Source organism: Rhodnius prolixus, unplaced genomic scaffold (genome assembly GCF_049639745.1).
Source record: "Rhodnius prolixus isolate KJV_2025 unplaced genomic scaffold, Rpr scaffold_10, whole genome shotgun sequence".
NCBI lineage: Eukaryota > Metazoa > Arthropoda > Insecta > Hemiptera > Reduviidae > Rhodnius > Rhodnius prolixus.
Genome location: NW_027411615.1, coordinates 15,215,998 through 15,238,631, shown reverse-complemented (window position 1 = coordinate 15,238,631; position 22,634 = coordinate 15,215,998). Strand labels below are relative to the sequence as shown.

General features: G+C 34.1%; 1 protein-coding gene across 4 annotated transcripts in view; it reads right to left on the bottom strand.

The window, feature by feature from the left end:
• LOC141457137 (rap guanine nucleotide exchange factor 2-like) overlaps positions 1 to 22,634 on the bottom strand; it is a 519,728-nt gene that overhangs the window by 355,719 nt on the left and 141,375 nt on the right. For all 4 annotated transcript variants that reach the window (XM_074133690.1, XM_074133691.1, XM_074133694.1 and 1 more), the window contains exon 3: positions 21,830 to 21,942. In XM_074133690.1, the coding sequence (XP_073989791.1) occupies positions 21,830 to 21,898 (69 nt within the window). In that variant the 5' untranslated portion in view covers positions 21,899 to 21,942. The remainder of the gene's footprint in view (positions 1 to 21,829; positions 21,943 to 22,634) is intronic.

Below are 22,634 nucleotides of genomic sequence, written 5' to 3'. Positions count from 1 at the left end.
TCAAAAATAGTTGAACAATCGACCACAATCGGGATTGGTTTTTATAGCAAAATTTAACGAAAAAACAAAATAATTGATGTAATGTATTAGGTAGATTTTGATTTTAGTTTAAAATATTACAAAAACACAAATCAACCATCGTTCCCCAATTTTCTCTGATCCCTTTACCGCCCCCCTGTAACCCTCCAGCGCCCACAAAGGGGCGTTATCGCCCTCTTAGAGAAAAATATTGATCTAAAGTAATCAGCCGCCAACTGGACCAGCATCATTCATCAATTTAACATTAACAACGATCCTACCACAGCCTCAATAAATAAATAGAAAAACTAACAATAAAAGGTTCCCTGGAATGCTAATTCTTCAGCAGAAAAGTCCCCTCAATTTATTTTGGCAATGAAGACCATCCTGGCTTCTTCTTAACCCAGTGGCTGTTCCGTCACTTCTCGCAGGAAGTCGATGATTATAATAAAAACGGAAAAACAACCATAAAAACGAAAAAAAAAATGAGTAATTGATAGATGACGTCTGAGAAAGCTTTCACTATTATGGACTGAGAAAAGAGAATATCCGGGATAAATGCAATTGGAAACTGAAATTAAAAGAAAAATATTTAGTAGAGGGAAACCAAAATTAGTATTAATATTAAGCTAAATTAGTATTAAGCAGGGTCAGGCCCATTGACAAAAGTGAATTATTTTTTTATTAAAAAATACTGGTGTTAATACTTACCCGACTTTCTCTTACTACCCCATTCTCATGGTAAGAGAATTTCCGGTCAAACTCGGAAATAATAGAAAATTGGTCATGATTACCACATACTATCCCTACCTAGTGAACACGATTGCTTCAAAAACTTTTATGTAAAAAAAAAAATAATAATTTAAAATATAATTTAGTTATCTACAACAAACACAACAGAGAGTTCTATATTATTTCCGGTTACACAAACAAAATTTAGTTACTATACAGACATAACCTTCATAAAGTTTATGTCTATTGTCTCTGCATACATACATGTATTATTGTGAAAATTATTCAAATGAGGTCAGTCGCTAGTATTATACGAACGGCATGAATTACGCAGTTGTAATAAATTGGTCATTATATTTATTACCTAGTAGAACATGTGTGGTGATGGGAACTTGTTCTTCAAAATTACTACATTTTCAACATTCATATTACAGTGAAATGGAATTCTACCGGACGGACCCACCGCCCCTTCCACCAAAAGTGCCCTTAATCAAAGTATTTCAGTAAAATGTTTCGAATAAAAGTTATAGAACTATTTGAGAGCTACAATTATACCAAGTTTGGAGAAAATCGGAGAAACGTTTTTTTAAAAAAAGGTAAAAAAGTGAAAAATCTATTCAGTAAAGTGGTACTTTCGGTGCACTTATTTTGACCAAAAATTTATTGTCGCTTCCTCTGGTGACACCTGAACGAAATATCAAATTTGAAGTTTCTGCGATTTTCCGTTCCTGAAATATAGCGGATAAACTCACCACAGAGCAGCAAATTCAGCACAAACCTTAGCCATCAAAGACCGATGGGTCAGAGACTAGAAAATTCCATCAAAGAATGCGATCGGGTTTTTGTCGGCAACTTTCGGCTCCATCGACCATGATTATTAACTTTTCAATCAATAAACCTTTATTTATAATTAAATGTAAAATACAAAAAATAAACAAAAAATTATTGGGAAATGCATGGCGTATAGCCGTCTGCAGGAGTTGGTACATCAATTATGAAAATCAAAAATAATAAAAAAACGGTGATAAACAAAGAAGAGAGAGAGAGTGAGAAAGTGTGGCAATAAGATGTAAATGAAACAGAATACGAAATTATCTATTAAAGTCATATGAGAAAATAAGGATGAATAAAACTAATAAATAATTACAAATTAACTATACAGTAATAAAACATTAAAAACTAAATAATTCCTTCTCTATTTGGGCAGGTTACAGAAGTGATGACAAAAATAATAATAACATATTAATCATAATAATAAAAATAATAAATTTAAAAAAATTAGAAAAAAATAATAATAAGCATCATGTTATAATTTGGAAAATGCGTATCAACTATGAATAAAGGAGCTGTCTACATTCAGAGCTTGAATCCTAGATCTCCAGGCCACTTTAGTGAAATTTAGAAGTGGGTGGAATTCCAATGAGGATAGCAGCCGAACAATTTGGTAGCTAGGAACAATAGAGGCTCCCATATACCGAAGGCGAAGCTCACCCAGTGATGGACATTCGGCTAAGAAATGGAAGAGGTCTTCGCGGACCCCGGATGTACATAATGCACAAAAGCTCTTGTCCTCCTCACAATCCAACCATGGCACGCTATTCAGCTTCAACAACTCTCCCCTTAGCTTAAATAGCCACCTTAAGTCCCCTAATTTCAGATTAGTGGCAATATCTTTGCCGAAATAAGCCCCAAAGTGTGCCTTCACATCAGTTAGTGTTCTATACAGCAGAAAACGCTTTGTACTTCCGGCCCTTCTGATAGACTCCTCTCGACAAACATTCCGGATTTTAGCAACTAAATCTAACAGCTGTGTTTGCCAACGGTCCTGGTGTTCCAGCGAAACATCAAACTCAGCAGAGTACCTCCGCGCAAGGGCCGTCCAGCGACCGAAGAATGCTACACCTCTCCCAATCACCTCAAGAGCCACAATTCGAGGCAAACGGAATGCCGGTAGATTTATTACTTTAAGGCAGTACTTAACATGAAGTAGTAGGGTAAATAAAAATAAAGGGTCTAAAGCTGTTTCAATGTGTAGAATATAGTTAGGCGTAGATGGAGGCAGGGCAAAAAGCTTTTTAATAAAGTACCGCTGAAATTGTTCCAGGGCGTCGAATTGCTCATAACCCCAAACCTGGCAACCGTAACAGACAACGGCCCGTGAAGCAGCCTCAAAGACTTGGTACTTAGCATTAAGTGGGACCTCCTCTTGTGAAATAAAGCTCGACCAAACTTTATTGATGCCTGCTTTAGCAGAGGAAATCTTATAATTAAAGTGAGGTGCGAATGAGAGGCGCGAGGTTAACGTCACGCCTAGATACTTATATTGATTGACATTCTCTAAACGTTGACCCTTGTAGAACCACCGCTCATTGGCAGCCGGCCGACCCCCTTTCTTAAAAACCAATACCTTTGATTTGTTAAAATTAAGAGTAAGGTTCCAGCGATCGCAATATCCCTCAAGAAGGATTATGTTCCTTTGAAGGAGAGTAGGACTGTCGGCCAGAAGCACAACATCGTCTGCATACAAGAGAATGTTAACTTTAGTTGAACCAGCACACACCCCACCTTCCAAAAGCATAGGGAGGTCATTAAGGAAAATACAAAACAGGATAGGGCTGAGAAGGCACCCCTGTCTAACCCCACTTGCTACCCGGAAGAACTCTGATATTCCGCTTCTGCCTCGGACTGCCGACATCGCAACAGCGTACAAAGACTTCAGGATATGTATAAATTTGGTAGAAACCCCTATATTAAATAACTTATATATTAACGAGGCGTGATCCACGCAGTCAAATGCTGACTTGAGATCTATAAAGAAACTATAAAGTTTCTGCCTAGGCTTCAAAAAGGTCAGCTGCACAAGATTGGTCAAAATGAATAAGTTGTCAAGAGTTGAGTAGCCACGCCTGAACCCTGCCTGGTTTTCACACAAAATGTTATTATCTCTTACAAATAATTCTAAGCGGTTCAACAGAAGACCTGAAAAAAGTTTAGAGATTGTATCCAAGCAGGAAATGCCTCTGTAGTTGCTAACCTCATTAATGTCACCTTTTTTTAAAAGACGAAAAATAATGGACCTACTAAATGATTCTGGAGTTATGCCCGAATTATATATATGATTAAATAATGAAAGGAGTCTATCAAGGAATGTGGAAGGAGCATTTTTGTAAAATTCAAATGTTATCCGATCATGACCAGGCGCCTTGTTGTTACTGCAATTGTTTATAACTGACCGAAGTTCATCCATCGTGAAAAACGAATCCAGCGAAGGGCACACAATACTGGGCTCGGCATACAAGGTAATTGGCACAGGAGACATTGGGTTTAGCAAATTGCGAAAATGGGTCACCCAGGCATTCATGCTAATTTCGTTACCGCATACAAACCCTCTACGTTTAAACTGGTTAATTAAGTGCCAGAACTGTTTTGTGTCTTTAACTTCTTGAAATTCCGAATTTATTGAGACAAAGAAATTTGTTTTTTTATCCTTACACAGCAATTTATACCTACTCTTCGCTTCATGATATGCGGTAATTGCGAAGTGAGAACCAGTTTTCCGAAATAAGTTAAGGAGCCTAAATGATCTTTGCCTCGCCCGTAAACAAGAATAGTCAAACCAAGGCTTTCTTTGAAACTGTCTTATATAATGTGAAGAATGACCTGCATTGCAAGAGAGAGAGGGAGTCTTGATTAAATTTGTGAGAATATCCACACCCTCCTGTGGGTCCTTAGGGAGAGGAGGAACACTAGCAAGTAATGTCGACAATGTCTGTTTATACTCCGCTGCGCTATCCTCTCGCCATACCAACTGAGGCAACAAAGGAAGGACAGCTACATCTGCTACGCCGTCAGACTCGCCAAAAACTACCGAAAAATAGAGCGGAAGGTGATCTGAGAAAGTCTGTGTAAGTACCTTAAATACACCAATTAAAGAAATACAATTTAGAGAGACACAACACAAATCAATCACCGAACACCCAGGCCCACCGATAAAAGTAAAATCACCAGCCCAGTCATCCGCGAATCTCCCATTCAAGACAATTAACCCTGAATCGGCGCAAAAGTCTAAAAATTTAGAACCGTTGGCATTTAACAACTTGTCCTGAGACTGTCTCTCGGAAGAGCATAACGCAGAGTCCAACACCAAACCAATGGGGAGTAACTGTGCAGTGCCAATCCTCACATTGACATCACCCACTATAATAATGTTATCACATTTCAGGCCTTGTACGAAACTTGTTAAGCTGTTGAAGTCAGCCAACCAAGAGCTAGGGTTCAAGTAAACTGGTATTACTAAGAGAGAGAAATTATTCCTATTAAGTGAAACAATAATTCTACCATTAATACTGATAAAATCTGCAAATTCTTTTCTAATAGTAGATTTGATACCAAATAACATACCGCCACTAGGGCGCCCGAACTTAGATGATTTTATAGCTGGGACCCAGACCAATTTATAATTAACAAAATAATTTGAAAAAAAATTAATTTTTTCTTCTAAGACAAAAGTTTCAAATAGAAAAAAAATATCATACTCTGATATAAAATTAAGGAAAAAATTATCAGAAATTTTACTTCTCAAACCTGCCACATTATAAGATAAAAACTTAAATTCAAAAGAACGATGTATCGACATATGTTTCCTGCAGACAGGCCTGCCTCAGAAGCGATCAACTGAGCACGATGTGGAGGCGGGCAACCGTTGAGCTGTCGAATGCTGCTTCAGGAAGTAGTCCTTAGGTAGAGTGTTAGACGATATAGCGGAAACAAATTCTTTCAGGTCCACAGCAGTTAGTTCTCGTAGTTTCAGCAAACCGTCATCATTTCCATGACATAATCCTTTCGTATTACACCAGGTAAACTTAACACCCTCCACTAGCAAGCTGTCTAGTCTTAGTGATGTCTTTAACCGACTATTTAATCTGACTAATTCTTTACGTATTAGGATTAATTTAGTTCTCTTCTTTCTTGTAACTTCGGCCACATCCTGATGGATTATAAATCCAGTATTTTTCAGTGTTCGAATTGCGCCCAATACCAGTATCTTGTCACGAAAATGAGTAAACGATACCATCAATGGAGAATTAGAAGTGTCTCTCGAGCCCAGAGGAAAAGCGTGAATATTATCTGCCATGATTTCAACTTTAAGTATATCTTTGCAAAATTCTGAAATTATATCCGAGTACGTTTTAGTTCCTCCACTGGACGAGTGTTTCAAAACTCCCCTGAATATCAGATTATTACGACGTGATTTGTTATCAAGGTCTTCCATCAATTTTTCGCTTTTCACATTAGCTTCTTTTAATTGTTGTATTTCACATCTCAATAGCTTATTTTCCTCCTTCATCGAATTGTAAGCCTCTCTTAATGCATGTATATCTTGTTTGGTCGCTAGAGAGGCCAATTTACTATCTAATAAGTCAGATAGTACAGCTTTCATTTGGTTTAAAACCACTTCATTTGAAGTACCTTCTTTATCCATTTCCTCTACGTCCAACTTTTTGCTAACACGCTGAAGTTCAGGAGAGCTTCTAGCTCGTTTTCGTGTGACCAAACTAGAATTCGATACTTTAGGGCTAGAAACTTCTTCCAATTTCTTCGGAGGCATACAAAAACAGTAAAATCGTTGACAAGTAAATTTCTTCCAGACAACAGATAATTAGAGGAGGAAAAAAAACAAAAAACAAAAAATACGAGGAGTGAATAAGATAAAAATTAAATTAGTTGTTTAAATCTTAACAATCAGATTTTTTCATTCAGAATTCTTTTCATTCTATAGAAAGAATAGACTTTGCTTATAAACAAAGTTTAAATAGGTCTTCTATGACTCTTCTATTATTAAAGGCAGTTTATTTTGCAGATAAATAAATAAATATATAAATAAAGTTTTGTATCGCTGAGCCTCCACTCTAGCGTATGAAACCCAAACTACTGATTTTATCTTAAAAGTAAAGAGTTAATTATTTAAATTCATCCACTTACGTTAAGAAAATCCACCAAATAACTATTCACAACAGTTAACGGACACTATTTTTTTAAAACTGTAACAAAAACTACAAGAAAAATACAGTTTTCCTAGGAAAAATACTGCAAAAACTACGGAGCAAATATCACACGTGTTGACTGGTCAAAAGACATGAACCAACTCCCGATTATTAACTTTTATTTACAATTTAATATTTAACATCTAATATGCACACTCACACGACTTTCTCCTACCACTATCTATGTAATTAAATGGCATCTTTTTTTTCTCGAAATCTATCAAATCTAAGTTGTTGCAAAAAAATTACTTTTATAATCGAGAATATGCCCTATATTATAGAAAATTTAGGAATTTTATCTTGGGTGTTTTTCAACCTTACGCTTTTTTATGCACTTTTTGACGATCAACCCTTATACAACTGTCCTACCGGAGAGTTTTAATTAAAATATCATTCACAATTTTAATTAATTAATTAATTTGAATTAATGTTTAAAGAAAATCGTAGGAATCGTTTCCTAGAAAATCTAATTTAGTTTAAATTTGAATTTTGTTATTATTGTGCAAGTGATAAGACAGCACAATATATGAAAATCGCATTAATAGAACAATAAGAGAACTTAATTAAAATCGTAGCTTTAAAATAATTTTCACCTTAATTATTAAGAAATTGCAAGTGTTAATACTGTTCTTACTTATTATGTTGACATTGTACAGATAGATATCATATTGTCATTGATACTGATGATAAAAATATAGCTGGAAACGGAAATAAGAATTATTTCTTCTCCAAAAATATCAAAGATTCCTCGAAAAGCAGTAGCTTTAAAGTTCGCCTTTTTATATTTTAAATTTAGTCATTAATTTTTATTGCTTTTTGAAGGAAGCTATTATTTTTGGTTTTATTGATTTCGCATGAGCAATGTAAGAAGGCAACTCTGGCCGACGGTTATGACCAAAGCCAGTAACTTTAGACTTGACACATTATATGTCTGTTTTGTAGTTGAAAACCCTAATAAACACATTTAAATAAACTAAAAATAAACTTCTCGTACTATTTATGGAATAAAGGTAACTTATGTTTCAAACAAAATCTATCAAGACTATGATTTTATGCAAAAGATTGCAAAGGCGAATTACTGGAATGATAATTAGGTTTCTGATTGAATAAATTAGCGATAAGTCGAACATTTAACATAAAAATGAAAAGTACAGTCGAGCCTCCCATAAAGGACACTCTCACTAGCGACCACCTCTATTTACGGACAGTTTTGGGATTTTCCCGTTTTACCCCTATACACTTTCTATAAAGGAACCTCCGTCTAACGGACACTCTACATGATGGCCACGGACATTGATTTTGGGGAACGGATTAAATGTCCAACAACGACCACTTAATCCTTAAAAGTTCGTTTGACGCGGTGGAAAAAATAATTATCCCCTCTCAAGTTTTTGTATTTTTCTGGTTTTTCCTAAAGTTTCCTATATAAGCTCATACATATTGTACCATTTTAGTCATTTTTCAATACAACTTTGGACGAACAATATTATTCTTTTCCGATATGTCTCTCAAAAGAAAGTGGTTTAACTCTAGAAGAGAAAATAAATGTGTTGGAAGATTTTGCAAAAGCCAAATCGAGCTATCGTCAACTTGCCGAAAGGTTCTACTTTTCTTCTAATAATAGGTGATAGTATGATGATAATTTTACCATAAATTATTATTGTTACGAATAAATGTGATGATTATCATAAAAATTGTTATATAAATTATTAATTAAGTCAATAATATGTAGTTTTTTGATAACTTTTTTGGATAATTAAGAAAACTTTTATGCATATCATATATCTAAATAATTATGAAATTATGTAAGTTTTTAAATCTATTAATAATAAACAATTTTTAAATAGATGTTTGGAAAAAGAACCCATATTTTTTCATTATGAAACTTGCCTACCTCCTTCTAACGACCACCTCCAAACAGCGGCCACTTTGCTTTCCCCCGCCAGTGTCCGTTATTGAGAGGCTCGACTGTACTTATTTTTAAACAAAAAAAATCGTGAAATTTATGAATAGAAATAGATTACATAAAAAATAAACTGAAAGAAAACCCACAGGACAGTAGAGCAAAATCCCCAAGATGTATGGGACAAAGTAGAATAAGTTAAGAGGTTATTTAAAGTGGGAAGAGATAGTTTAAAGCGTTAAAGATTGATTAGTGGTTGTTAGAGATATCCAGCTTCGGCAAGATCAACAGCGGAGAACCATTATTTAAATGGCCGTTAAGAAAAGCCATTTGTGTCAAACTTAGAAAATGCATTTCACCCCAAAGTACTTGGTGGAGAATTGACAAAAAGTTGTTGTAAAGGGAAATAGATTCTGTTATGTCCAATTTAATAGTAAACTTACTGCAAATAATGGGTTGCCATCCTGAGTTTGTAAGAATTGATTTTTTTGGCAACATCACCTTTACAAAAATAACATTTACAATTTTCATTTCGAAGGAACCTTAGCACAAAGCTAGCTGAGCCTCTAATTCGGCTTTATCTCACATCAATCATTAAATATGTTTAATAACCATTCTTCCTGTTTTATTAAAATCAGAGCGTGGTTTGGTGACACTTTTTAGCAGTAAATGGGCAAACATTGCATAAAGGGAGAACTAAGTTGCTCATTAAAATGGTAACGGTCGTGTTCCAGCCTACATGATACAGTCACCGTGTTCTAAATCAAGATAATGTACTAATGAAAAACAAAACAATGAAAATATTGCTTTATACAACAAATATTGTTATATTACATTCATATATTAGATTAAAAAATAACAATGTCTCGTAACATGCTACCAAAAAAAAGATATATAGCAGGGAAATGTACAAAAAGAAGTACCATTATTTTTATTCCGAATTAAGGGCGCTTCTAATGACTATCGAAGTCGATGCGCAAAACGATAACTATTATCACTAAAACCATACTATTTATACCAGTTATAGAGCAAACGTTTCTCTACAATTCAGTATAGAATTCATTGAATTCAGAACACTAAGAAGAGAGATATAAAGGTTTGAAATTTGGACGGTTTACAAAAACTCCACATTTTAACTTCCTATATCTCATTAACTATTAGCACTAAAACATTCCTACCTATACCACTAATAGAGCTAACTTTTCTCTACAATTCGCTACATAATTCATTGAATTAAAATAAATAAGAAGAGAGATATAAACGATTGAAATTTGGGCGGTTTACAAAAACTCCAAAATTTAACTTCCTATATCTCATTAACTATCAGCACTAAAACATTCCTACCTATACCAGTTATAGAGCTAACTTTTCTCTATAATTCGCTATAGAATTCATTGAATTCAGAACACCAAGAAGAGAGATATAAAGGTTTGAAATTTGGACGGTTTACAAAAACTCCAAAATTTAACTTCCTATATCTCATTAACTATCAGCACTAAAACATTCCTACCTATACCAGTTATAGAGCTAACTTTTCTCTAGAATTCGCTATAGAATTCATTGAATTCAGAACACCAAGAAGAGAGATATAAAGGTTTGAAATTTGGACGGTTTACAAAAACTCCAAAATTTAACTTCCTATATCTCATTAACTATCAGCACTAAAACATTCCTACCTATACCAGTTATAGAGCTAACTTTTCTCTATAATTCGCTATAGAATTCATTGAATTCAGTACACCAAGAAGAGAGATATTTAGGTTTGAAATTTGGGCGGTTTACAAAAACTTCAAATTTTAACTTCCTATATCTCTTTAACTATTAGCACTAAAACATTCCTACTTATACCAGTGATAGAGCTAACTTTTCTCTACAATTCGCTATAGAATTCATCGAATTAAAATAAATAAGAAGAGAGATATAAACGTTTGAAATATGGGCGGTTTACAAAAACTCCAAATTTTAACTTCCTATATCTCATTAACTATTAGCGCTAAAACATTCCTATTTATACCAGTTATACAGCTAATTTTTCTCTACAATTCGCTATAGAATTCATTGAATTCAGAACACTAAGAAGTGAGATATAAAGGTTTGAAATTTGGACGGTTTACAAAATCTCCAAAATTTAACTTCCTATATCTCATTAACTATCAGCACTAAAACATTCCTACCTATACCAGTTATAGAGCTAACTTTTCTCTACAATTCGCTATAGAATTCATTGAATTCAGAACACCAAGAAGAGAGATATAAAGGTTTGAAATTTGGACGGTTTACAAAATCTCCAAAATTTAACTTCCTATATCTCATTAACTATCAGCACTAAAACATTCCTACCTATACCAGTTATAGAGCTAACTTTTCTCTACAATTCGCTATAGAATTCATTGAATTCAGTACACCAAGAAGAGAGATATTTAGGTTTGAAATTTGGGCGGTTTACAAAAACTTCAAATTTTAACTTCCTCTATCTCTTTAACTATTAGCACTAAAACATTCCTACCTATACCAGTTATAGAGCTAACTTTTCTCTATAATTCGCTATAGAATTCATTGAATTCAGAACACCAAGAAGAGAGATATAAACGTTTGAAATATGGGCGGTTTACAAAAACTCCAAATTTTAACTTCCTATATCTCATTAACTATTAGCGCTAAAACATTCCTATTTATACCAGTTATACAGCTAATTTTTCTCTACAATTCGCTATAGAATTCATTGAATTCAGAACACTAAGAAGTGAGATATAAAGGTTTGAAATTTGGACGGTTTACAAAATCTCCAAAATTTAACTTCCTATATCTCTTTAACTATTAGCACTAAAACATTCCTATTTATACCAGTTATAGAACTAACTTTTCTCTAAAATTCTGTATAGAATTCATTTGAACACTTGCCGGAGGCCTTAAAGTACCTTAAATTACTAAAAAGTAGGACTTCTTGGGGAGACTGGTTTGGGACAAACAGACCGTTTTGTGTTTGGTTACGGTTGAGTTATACACACTGTTCTATCTGGAGAACCATGATACAGATTCTGTGCAACAAACCTCTTATAAATTACTACTAATTTTTACCTATCTTTCCGGAATAATTTTTGCTCAATTATGGCCTTAATTTGTTTACAAAATTTAAAACCAAATAAATAAAAGAATGATTTAAGGGAATTCTTTCCAACAATCTGGAGGACATGTAGTGTGAAATGAAATCCTGTATGAACGTGGTATGTCCAACAGCAATATTCCAGCCAAACAGCCTGGCAATTTCTAGTCCGTGCACGCACAACAAAGCTAACCGTGTTTACATTGTCTTCGATTGCTTTTGTTAACTAGTGTATGTGCTATTATCATAGACCTTTATTGTATTTCTGGACAAAATGTGGTTTAAGTGTTTAGGTTGGTTTGCTTCCTAAAACTGACATGCAAACGCAGAGAATTTGTAACCACACTAATCGATTAATTTTAACATGGCAAATCAATTATACTCTAATTCTTTCCCGTTTTGGTAACACAATCTACCGTAAAAATATCTCTATCTGCTTTCTAATAGATTTTGTTTAAACATGGTGTATTAACTTTAATAACTACAGGTATAATTAGGTGTAATAATTTTAATACAATTGTATCGAATTTTGAAAAGATGTTTTCTACGCAAATTCATATCTTACGGTTCCCTGTTCATGGAAAAGCGTAGGCTTGACTTCTGGGGTTTCTTGAGTTCTGTGTTAAAGTTCATTAAAGAGAAGTTTGTAAACATGATTTCATTTTAAATTAACCATTCACATGCATTACTCTATGAGCTTTAATAAATTGCACGAATCTGACATTAAACAAGAATACGGAAATAAAAACAGAGCACAGAAATACAATTAGATTTATCATTTATTTCAATTGAAATACTTGTAATCAGAACAAATTACAGGCTGCCAACTTACTAATGACTGTGAACACACCGCATTTAGCCAAGCGAAACAAATAATAATTATATACTTAAACAATTGATAGAGAAATCATTTCAATTCAAAATCACTGGATAAAAAAGACGTAATTACTTTAAAAAAATCAATAAAAATAATAATGTTAAAGTTTGTAGGATTAAGTTCTTAAGCTAGCTAAATATTTTCATAAATTTTGATGAACATTTCATAATAAATAAATACTATACATTAAATAAAAGATGAAATATAATAAATGAAGAGCTAAATAAAAATTAAAACCGAATTAGACAGGAGAAAAAAACTTCTTCAATAAAATGCTGCGTCAAAGCGGGGCCGCGATTTCAGCCTTAAAGTTAAATGGAGGGGGCCCAAGTCCAGATTTGTAGAATGCCAACACTCTGTTCTTCTAAACTACACTCCCAACCTGTTCGTTGTGGGCTGTTGAACAACCGGATTTAAATCTAATGTAACATTTGCTATTATTAGCTGTTATTTTAAAGGAAATTTTTAATATTTATTATTTTAATAATTGAAACTTACATAAATAATGTTGAAAACTAGATTTGTCTTTACAGAACAGTTTTAATTTCTCGCCAAATGTTTAAAACATTTATGATTGGTAATTTTCTCCATATTTTGTGGCAGAGCTGTTATATAATTGACAGAGTTCCCCTCGTTTTTATTGTTTGTAAAGTCCAGAATTGAGGAATGTTATATTTTGTAAGGTGGAAGTAAAATTTTTGTTGCATCTTTGGAAATGTATTGTGAATATTGTAGTGGACAAGGTGTAAGTATTGTTAGTCCATATTAACATTTGGAATTTCTATTTTTAAACCTAGTATTTACAAAAGTCTGTTTGCTTGCAAAAAGTGTTGGATATTATTTTTTCTTTTATGGAAGGAGAGGGGCACATTTCAAAATCACAGTTAAAATGTGCCCTACCGACCTGCAAGTTTGTGACTTTTTTTTTTTGTTTAATCGCAGAGAAGGGGAAAGTGGTCCGAACCTACATTAAGAAGTGCAACAAACCGAATATTTTGTTCAAACTTCCTAAACCCTTCACTTCGGGTGACCCGAACTGAGTCATTCTTGATTTTTTGAACTAGATTTCAGTGGTTTAAAAGAGAAAGTAATGTAGTAGTGAGAGAAATAACTGATAGAATGCAGATTCAGAGTAAAGTAATATCATTTCTTTCTATTTTATATTGTGATCAAAGCTACCCCCACCAGTGGGGCAGATATTAACATTTGCCATAAAATTTTTAAATTAAAAAAATATAGATATGTATGTTAAGTACTAAGTATTTATTGATATAGATCTGTTCAGAAGACTTGAAAGTTGTAGAAAACAAGATAAAAAGGTTCAATAATACGATTCCGTGCACTCTGTAACAGAAAATGTAAATGCTGTTCAAATGTGGACCCCTCTCCCCTACGTTTTTGGTAATTTGTTGACTTTGATTCGACGTTTGTAAATGGCTGCAATTACAAGCTGAAGTATGAGTACCTATAGCCGTTTAATCAACATTTATACTTAATGTTTTAAACAGTAAGTTTTGGTTGAGGAGATTATGTATAGGAATTGATAAGGTAATCTTACAACAAAAATTAACATTAATCCACTAATTTACATAGCACGAAAATGAACAAGTTGTCAATATAATACAATTGTTGAGTTTAATATAAAACAGGCATTCGATCAAGTAAACTATCGAATAAAACACAACCTGACGCAAGGCACTTAGTTGGTGAGTGCGACTTGGGTTTAATGGTTCTATTTATAAATAAATGATCACAGACAACACACCGCGTGTGACTGAAAATTTATTAATATTATAACAGTAGACGGAATCATCTCATTGCTTTACTGACTATGGTAAAACTTTTTATTTTAATTATTTTTGATTGTAGCAAAATAAAAGAACTGGTTAAAAGAGTCCTCTTACTAGCTAAGACAAGTATGTATTGCGATCAAGTCATTTCTAATTTGAATTTTCCTCGGCAATATGATTTTTAACTCTGTGATGCTCTACGTCAGCGTTTCCCAACCTTTTTTAGCTCGCGTACCACTTGGTAGTACATCATACTAAATTGTACCACTTCGTAAAAATGATTGTATTTCGTGAAATTTGTTATTCCGAGTGTGTTATTTTATTATTATTATCTTTATTTGAATAGAGATACAATGTATCTGTTACAAAGGAGTTCAAGTGTAAGATCTTAGTTTTATAACTTTTTTTAAATTAAATTTAATGTTGTTTGGATAGAGCTTACTCCATTACAATCCAGTCTCTTTAAGCAGATCTTTACATAGTTATCATTTAAGTTCTGTCACATGATAATTTTATTAAATTTTCTTTATCTTTTATTGATAATGACGTAGCTTTTCCTAAATTTTTTTTATAGAAGGGGTTTGAAATCCAATTATCATTTGTGTTTTCGGGTTTTGGAAAATACTGCATGAAAGACAATTTTAATCCTGTTAAATGTGCTGTTATATTTTCTCGTATATCTTGAGAGAGACTTACTTTATTCCTGTACATATTAACAACTTTACTGTATAATATTTAATTAAAATAATTTTTATGAAACAGGAAAAAACGTATCTATGATATTTTTATGATTTAATTTTTTATGTCCGCCATTATTGTTTATTTTTTGCGTACCACCAACCAGCAACTCGCGTACTACAGGTTGGGAAACGCTGCTCTAGGTTACCGATTTTGGCCAAAAAGGCTAAGTACAAAATTTGCAGTTTCTAATTTATTATAATTTTGAGTAACGACGGTTACATACATACACACACACAAAGAACAATTTTTAACAAAAACCAAAAAACAAAAAACACGTAATAAAAATACATTTTAACTGAGGCGACCTCGAAATGGACATTTCTAGTGAGAACTCAAAATAGAATATAAGCACGAAAACAATAAAAGAATGTAATTTACAATTATAGTTTTACACATAACAAAATTTTACCTAAAAGCATAAATATAACAAAATCATTTGCAGATAGTAGATTTTTATTAAATTATATTTAGAGGGGGGAAAAAGCCGACAATATATGCTTATTAATTTAATTAAATCAATAAAAAAGAATATTAAAATTTCTCCAGCCGACATGTTGTGTGGCCAGGTTATGAATGTACCTGTGCCCGGCGGAATATTGATGGGTTTGTACAAAATGATTTTATAAGTGTGAAAAGAGTGGATTTCCTATGCGGATAACTAATATAGACACGTCAGGTGGCCTGGGGAATAACATCTGTGTCGGCACAGCACTAACGGCTTCACATGCGATGTGGTTATATTTTTATATAAGACCCCACCATATAGGCTTTTATTTAAAAAAAACAACATCTAAACCTATTAAATTTACAATACAATCCCTATGTTTGTATAAAACATAATCACGGCCAGCTTCGTTCATAACAGGAATTTTATCTTTTCTGCAAAAATACTACTTATATTATTTTAAGCATTTAAGGACAACCAAAGCTGAATTTTTTGTTTTACAGTTTTTCGTTGGTATTTTTGATTTGGTTATTTTCCAGAAATCATACGCTGCGGACTTCCACTTCACAGAATTGTACACCTACTTTGTTATTGCTTGTAGATTGTTGGTTCCAAATTGTACACCTACTTTGTTATTGCTTGTAGATTGTTGGTTCCAAATTGTACACCTACTTTGTTATTGCTAGTAGATTGTTGGTTCCAAATTGTACACCAACATTGTTATTGCTTGTAGATTTTTGGTTCCAAATTGTACACCTACATTGTTATTGCTTGTAGATTGTTGGTTCCAAATTGTTCAACTATTTAGTTATTGCTTGTAGATTTTGCAAAGTAAAACTCCTTCTTTTTATCATTTTTAACACCTCGATTATTATTACTGATCCATTAAGTTTCAGGGTAACATACGAGGGGGTACCCAAAAAAAACCGGAATTATTTTTTAAAAGCTATTTATTTACAAATTTTTTACAGAACAACCTTATCCCCTTCAAAATACTCTCCATTACAACTAATACATTTGTCCCACCGGTGCTTCCACTGTTCGAAACATTTTTTGTAGTCATCTTTAGAAATGGCTGACAGCTCCTTCTTCGTTTTTTTCTTGACCTCTTCAATGTTGTCAAATCGGTGACCTTTCATGCCCTTTTTCATGCGTGGAAATAAGAAAAAGTCGCACGGAGCCAGGTCAGGCGAGTAAGGTGCGTGGGGCAGCGGAACCATGCCATTTTTAGCCAAAAACTGTGTAACAGAGATGGCTGTGTGTGTGCAGGTGCATTGTCGTGGTGGAAGAACCAGTCTCCTGTTTGCCACAAATCGGGTCTTTTTTGGCGAACACTATTGCGCAATATTTTCAAAACTTCCAAATACAAGGTTTGATTGACGGTCTGACCTGGGGGTACAAACTCTGACTGGACTACGCCTTTTGGCATCAAAAAAGCAAATCAGCATTGTTTTGATGTTTGACTTGACTTGACGTCTTCCATTGGCTCGACTGTTGCTTTGTTTCTGGGTCATAACCATAGCACCATGACTCATCACCAGTAATGACCTTTGAGAGAAAGTCTGGATCAGTTTCAAGCTGTTGTTTCAAAGCACGACATGTTTCAACTCGATGTTCTTTTTGATTGTCAGTCAGAACTCGAGGAACAAACTTGGCAGCAACCCTTTTCATCCCCAAATCTTCCGTTAAAATTCGCTGAACCAAGCTCCAAGATAACCCACTACTCTCTGACAGTTGATCAATTGTCTGTCGACGGTCTGTGAATACCAGCTCTCGAATTTTTTCAACATTTTCGTCGATTCGGGCAGTTGATGGACGTCCAGAACGAGGTTTGTCATCAATCGACATGTCGCCATTTTTAAACCGAGTAAACCACTCGTATACTTGAGTTTTTCCCATAGCGTCATCTTTGTAAGCTGTTTTCAACATTAAAACACTTTCAGCAGCATTTTTGCCGAGTAGAAAACAAAATTTCAGAGCTGCACGTTGTTCACTTAAACTTGCCATCATAAAAAACGAAAAAAGAACAAAACAGCGCTGGTAAAAACAATCACTGCAGATGAACAGAACAAGCCAGGCAGACAACACACGCAGGACTGAACTGGCAAGGAATTGCGCTATACACGTCTAGCGGCAGAAATGCGTACTACATAAGCTCCATGCGCGGCAACGCAATTCCGGTTATTTTTGGGTACCCCCTCGTAGATTTCAGGTCTATAGATTATACTGATGCTGTACTTAATAAGTAGATTAGAAGATATCCAATCATCCCGTCTCTCGGGGAATTTCCAGGGAAATGTTATTTTTCTGATCTCCAATTCTGAATGTAATTTTCAAGAATATAGATGGAACATGTTAATGAATTTTGATTGCTAAGTTACTGTCAGAGTTCTTTGATTAGACCAAATTATAAGATAAAATTTGATCTTTGATATTATAAACACAAACATGTGTTTAGATTGTTGGTTCCAAATTGTACAGCTACTTTGTTATTAATTGTAGATTGTTGGATTCAAATTGTTTAACTATTTTCTTATTGCTTTTAGTTTGTTAGTTCCAAACATCAATTTAAAAGGGAATGAATGAATAATTACTATAAGTAGGACATTTTTAAAACTGATGGCCTTTTTGTTAGAGACAAGTTTTGTTTTTATAACTTCAAACAAAGGTAAACAGACGAGAAATAAGAGTTGGGAGTTTAAATAATGTATGGGAGAGAGACAACAACACGAGAGCTTCTATCTTTCTAAGTCTCTCTCTTCTAAAGAGGCCGGACAGCTCTTTATCTAGAGAGCGCCGGGCACCCTTCCTATCTTTCTAAAGTACAAAACTTATCATCACTAGATACTTCTTTTTCACCAGCATCACGTAGAAAAATCTAAAACAGAAACAACTATGTTTTGTTTCGTTGATTTTATATATTCATTCTGTTACTTTATATTTAATTGATATTCTATTTTGGTAGTAGTTTGGTAGTACAGAATTTAAAAGTATTGTGATAGTGTTTTCCGGTTTTGAGTTACAATCTGAAATATGTTATCCGTTTTGAGGTTCCTTCACTCACTTGCTCAATTTGAGTGAGTGAGTGTATCCACCATTATTATGCACAATTAGCATTACCATGTTGGAACATGTTTACCAACCAAGCTACAAGTCAATTTTAACTTATTTCTGTAAAATTGGATCCTCTGAATTCCAGGCATGAATAGTGCTCAATGGTGAAGCCTATACCAGTAACTAAGATGCTAAAAAAAGGTGATAAATCAGTTGATGTGAGAGCTCTTGAGGAATTTGGGTGAGGCAGAACTTCAATCTCTTTATTCACTCAATTTTTGGTCGGTGATTTGTGAAAATTGTCAGGTAACAATAAATAAATAAATTTTTAGTTGTAGAGGAATTTCAGCTAGATTGTGCTTCATGCATCTTCGCCAATTCAGAGCCAACTTCTGAATCGAAATGCACTTGCCAGAGATGTAACAAAGTTTCCATCTTTTCCAGATTTCTGCTTCTGGGAACTTGAGTTCTGTGTCAAGTAGATACTTTAAGAAAGAAATCCTAACAACTTTAAATAAAAATAATAATAGTAATTTCATCGTAATGGTATTTAAAATTACCTACAAGTTGTATCTTTTTAAGTTCCATTACTTTCTTTTATAAATTGTTTTCAACTACTTTAACTGATTGTACTAAAGATACTTTATTAAAGATAAGAGAGACAATGCATTTTGTAATGCTTATCTTTTATATTGTTCCTTTCTAACGGTGCGTTGAGGAAAATCTTTAATTCTGAAAGTAAAATAGAAATATTCACTTTCCATAAAATTTGATTGGGGAATACTTTACTTGATTGTGATTAGAAATAATATTGATTACAATATTAATATTGATATCTGTTATTAATATTGATTACAATATTAATAACAGAGAAGAAGTATGCACGATTGCTATAAATAAGTGGTTTTTCCGAAATAGTCTACGCGAATAAAAGTGTCTTTTATCTTAGTGAAACTCGAAAATGAAAGAAGCAGTAAGTTTTAATACGTTTAGTTCCTATTATAGAAATCTTTATGAAGATTGCTCAGCTAGAATGGACAGATAGATAATCACAAGAAATAAGCGATTACATTACATTACAATTACCATAAAGTCAACTGTTTTTTCAGAACAAATTCTTTTATTGAAAATTGAATGACGTAAATTTTGGTAAGAGAAATCCTGGAAAGTGTTCTTTGGCCGGACCTTTCTCAAACGGGGCGATTAGAGCGGCCCAAAAAAATACTGAAGTTAATGCAATGGCAAGAAGATATCAGCTGGTTTCGCCACTGAAACCTGCTGCGAGTTTGTGTCCAGTAAAATTACTTAAGAGGGAGATTTGGGATCTTTTAAACAAGACATTACTGAAAAGGAGCTATTACCTATCCTAGAAAACTATAAACTATAAGAAATTTCTGTAGATACACTTAGCTTTTACTGTTATTCATTATTTGTAACTATGAATTTCTAGGATTTCTTTTTCCTAATCTTCTTTTAATGTTTATCTTCAAGAAAAAATACTGAAAGATGACTAATGATGGCGTCTTTCCAGATGAAAGAAAAAGAAGAAGCAAAAATAGGCGAGAAAAAGATAAATGATGTAAGGAATGGTTTAAAGAATTGTGGGTAATAAATAAGTGCCCAATGAATAGTGTCGAACGCTGCTACGCTCCAATAGATCTACCTCATTAGCGTGACTGGAAAATATTTTTCTTTCTTTTATTAAGAAATTACGAGGGTCATTTGAAAAGTCCGTGCAAAAATAAAAACTACTTAATTTTTTGGGGTAAACCTTTTTTATTTTTCAACATAGTCTCCTTTTAGGCTTATACACTTCGACCAACGCTGCTCTAGTTTGTTGATCCCTTCCGAATAATAGGATTTGTCCAAGTCTGAAAAATAGCCATTCGTTTCTGCAATCACCTCCTCGTTTGAATAAAATCTTTTTCCCGCCAGCCATTTCTTCATATTGGGGAACAAATAGTAGTCCGAGGGAGCCAAGTCTGGAGAATAGGGGGATGTGAAACGAGTTGGAACCCTATTTCCATTAAATTTGCGACCACAACTGCTGAGGTGTGAGCTGGTGCGTTGTCGTGATGGAAAAGGACTTTTTTTGTGGGCCAATCGTGGGCGTTTTTCTTGCAGCTCGGTTTTCAAACGGTCCAATAACGATGAATAATATGCACCTGTAATAGTTTTACCCTTTTCCAGATAGTCGATGAGGATTATTCCTTGCGAATCCCAAAAGACAGTCGCCATAATCTTTCCGGCCGAAGGAACGGTCTTCGCCTTTTTTGGCGCAGATTCCCCCTTGGTAACCCATTGTTTAGATTGTTCTTTGGTCTCAGGAGTGTAGTGATGTATCCATGTTTCATCCACAGTGACGAAACGACGCTTAAAGTCCTACGGATTCTTCTGGAACAGCTGCAAACCGTCCTTGCAACACTTCACACGATTTCGTTTTTGGTCAAGCGTGAGCAATCGCGGCACCCATCTTGCGGATAGCTTTGTCATGTCCAAATGTTGATGCAAAATATTATGTACCCGTTCATTCGAGATGCCTACAGCACTAGTAATCTCACGCACCTTCACTCTTCTGTCATCCATCACCATATCATGGATTTTATCAATGATTTCTGGAGTAGTAACCTCAACAGGGCGTCCAGAACGTTCAGCGTTACTTGTGCCCATATGGCCACTCCGAAAATTTTGAAACCACTTATAAACTGTTCTAATCGAAGGTGCAGAGTCACCATAATGTTTATCAAGCTTCTCTTTAGTCTCCTGAGGCGTTTTGCCTTTCATAAAGTAGTATTTAATCAACACACGAAATTCTTTTTCGTCCATTTTTTGAAAATCACTCGACTTCCTCCATTCAAACGAATGCCAAACACAAAGAAATAGACCGATCTGGCTGAAACTTAGTGTGTGTTCTTCCAAGAGATGCTACTAACTAAACATAACCTCGATACGCGCCAGTCTCTCTCTGACTTTGCACGGACTTTTCAAACGACCCTCGTATATTTTTGGATTATTTATTTTACTTTATTATTTTTTTTAAACTTTAATAGTAACTACCGTCTATGCACTAAAAGATTGAAAAATTAAAAAAAATAACTAAATAATAAAAATTAAAAATCTACCTGCAAATTTCTTCTTTCCGGCGGTTTACACAGAGCACGCACGAAATGTGGGTCTATGTAATCGGTCATGGCATTCCGCCCCCGCAGCACCAGTCACACATTGCCAACTAAACCTGCAAACATGTTAATTGATATTAGAATTAAATGAAGAGTACTTTTCTGGTTCTGGATTCTTGTTTTAGAGTATGAATGATTTTTTGGAATAATCGTAGAAATGAGAAACAGAAAAAAAATTCCTTATCAAGAGCAAATATTTGGAGAAAAGTTTAATCATTTTTCTGACTGTTGCCGTCCATCGAGAGGATATTAAAATCTTTTGCTCTTATTAATAATTTTGCGCTGCAGTATTTTAGTAGTAAAATCTAGACTAAAAATGAACATCGATTCTTTTCCAATACAAAACATAAGAGGTCAGAGAAGATAGAAATAGAGATATCTAGTTTAAATCCCAGAAGTAGCCATATTAGAAAAAATGTTTATAGTAATGTACGAGGTGTGGCTACTAAATAACGAGACTATCGCTGTAAAACATTTTATTTTAAATTTATACATATTTAGTTGTTATCACCTTCAATATACCCCCTCCCCTATCCCTACAACGCTCCATGCGAATTTACCATTGTTCGAAATAGTGCTGGAAGTCTTTTTCTGTGAGCTCCTGCATGACGCATGTCGCTTTTTCTTTCACAGCTTCAACGGACTGAAATCGTGTTCCTTTTAATGCAGATTTGATTTTGGGGAACAGATAAGAGTCACATGGGGCCAGGTCAGGCGAATAAGGCGGATGGCCTAAAACTGGGATGTT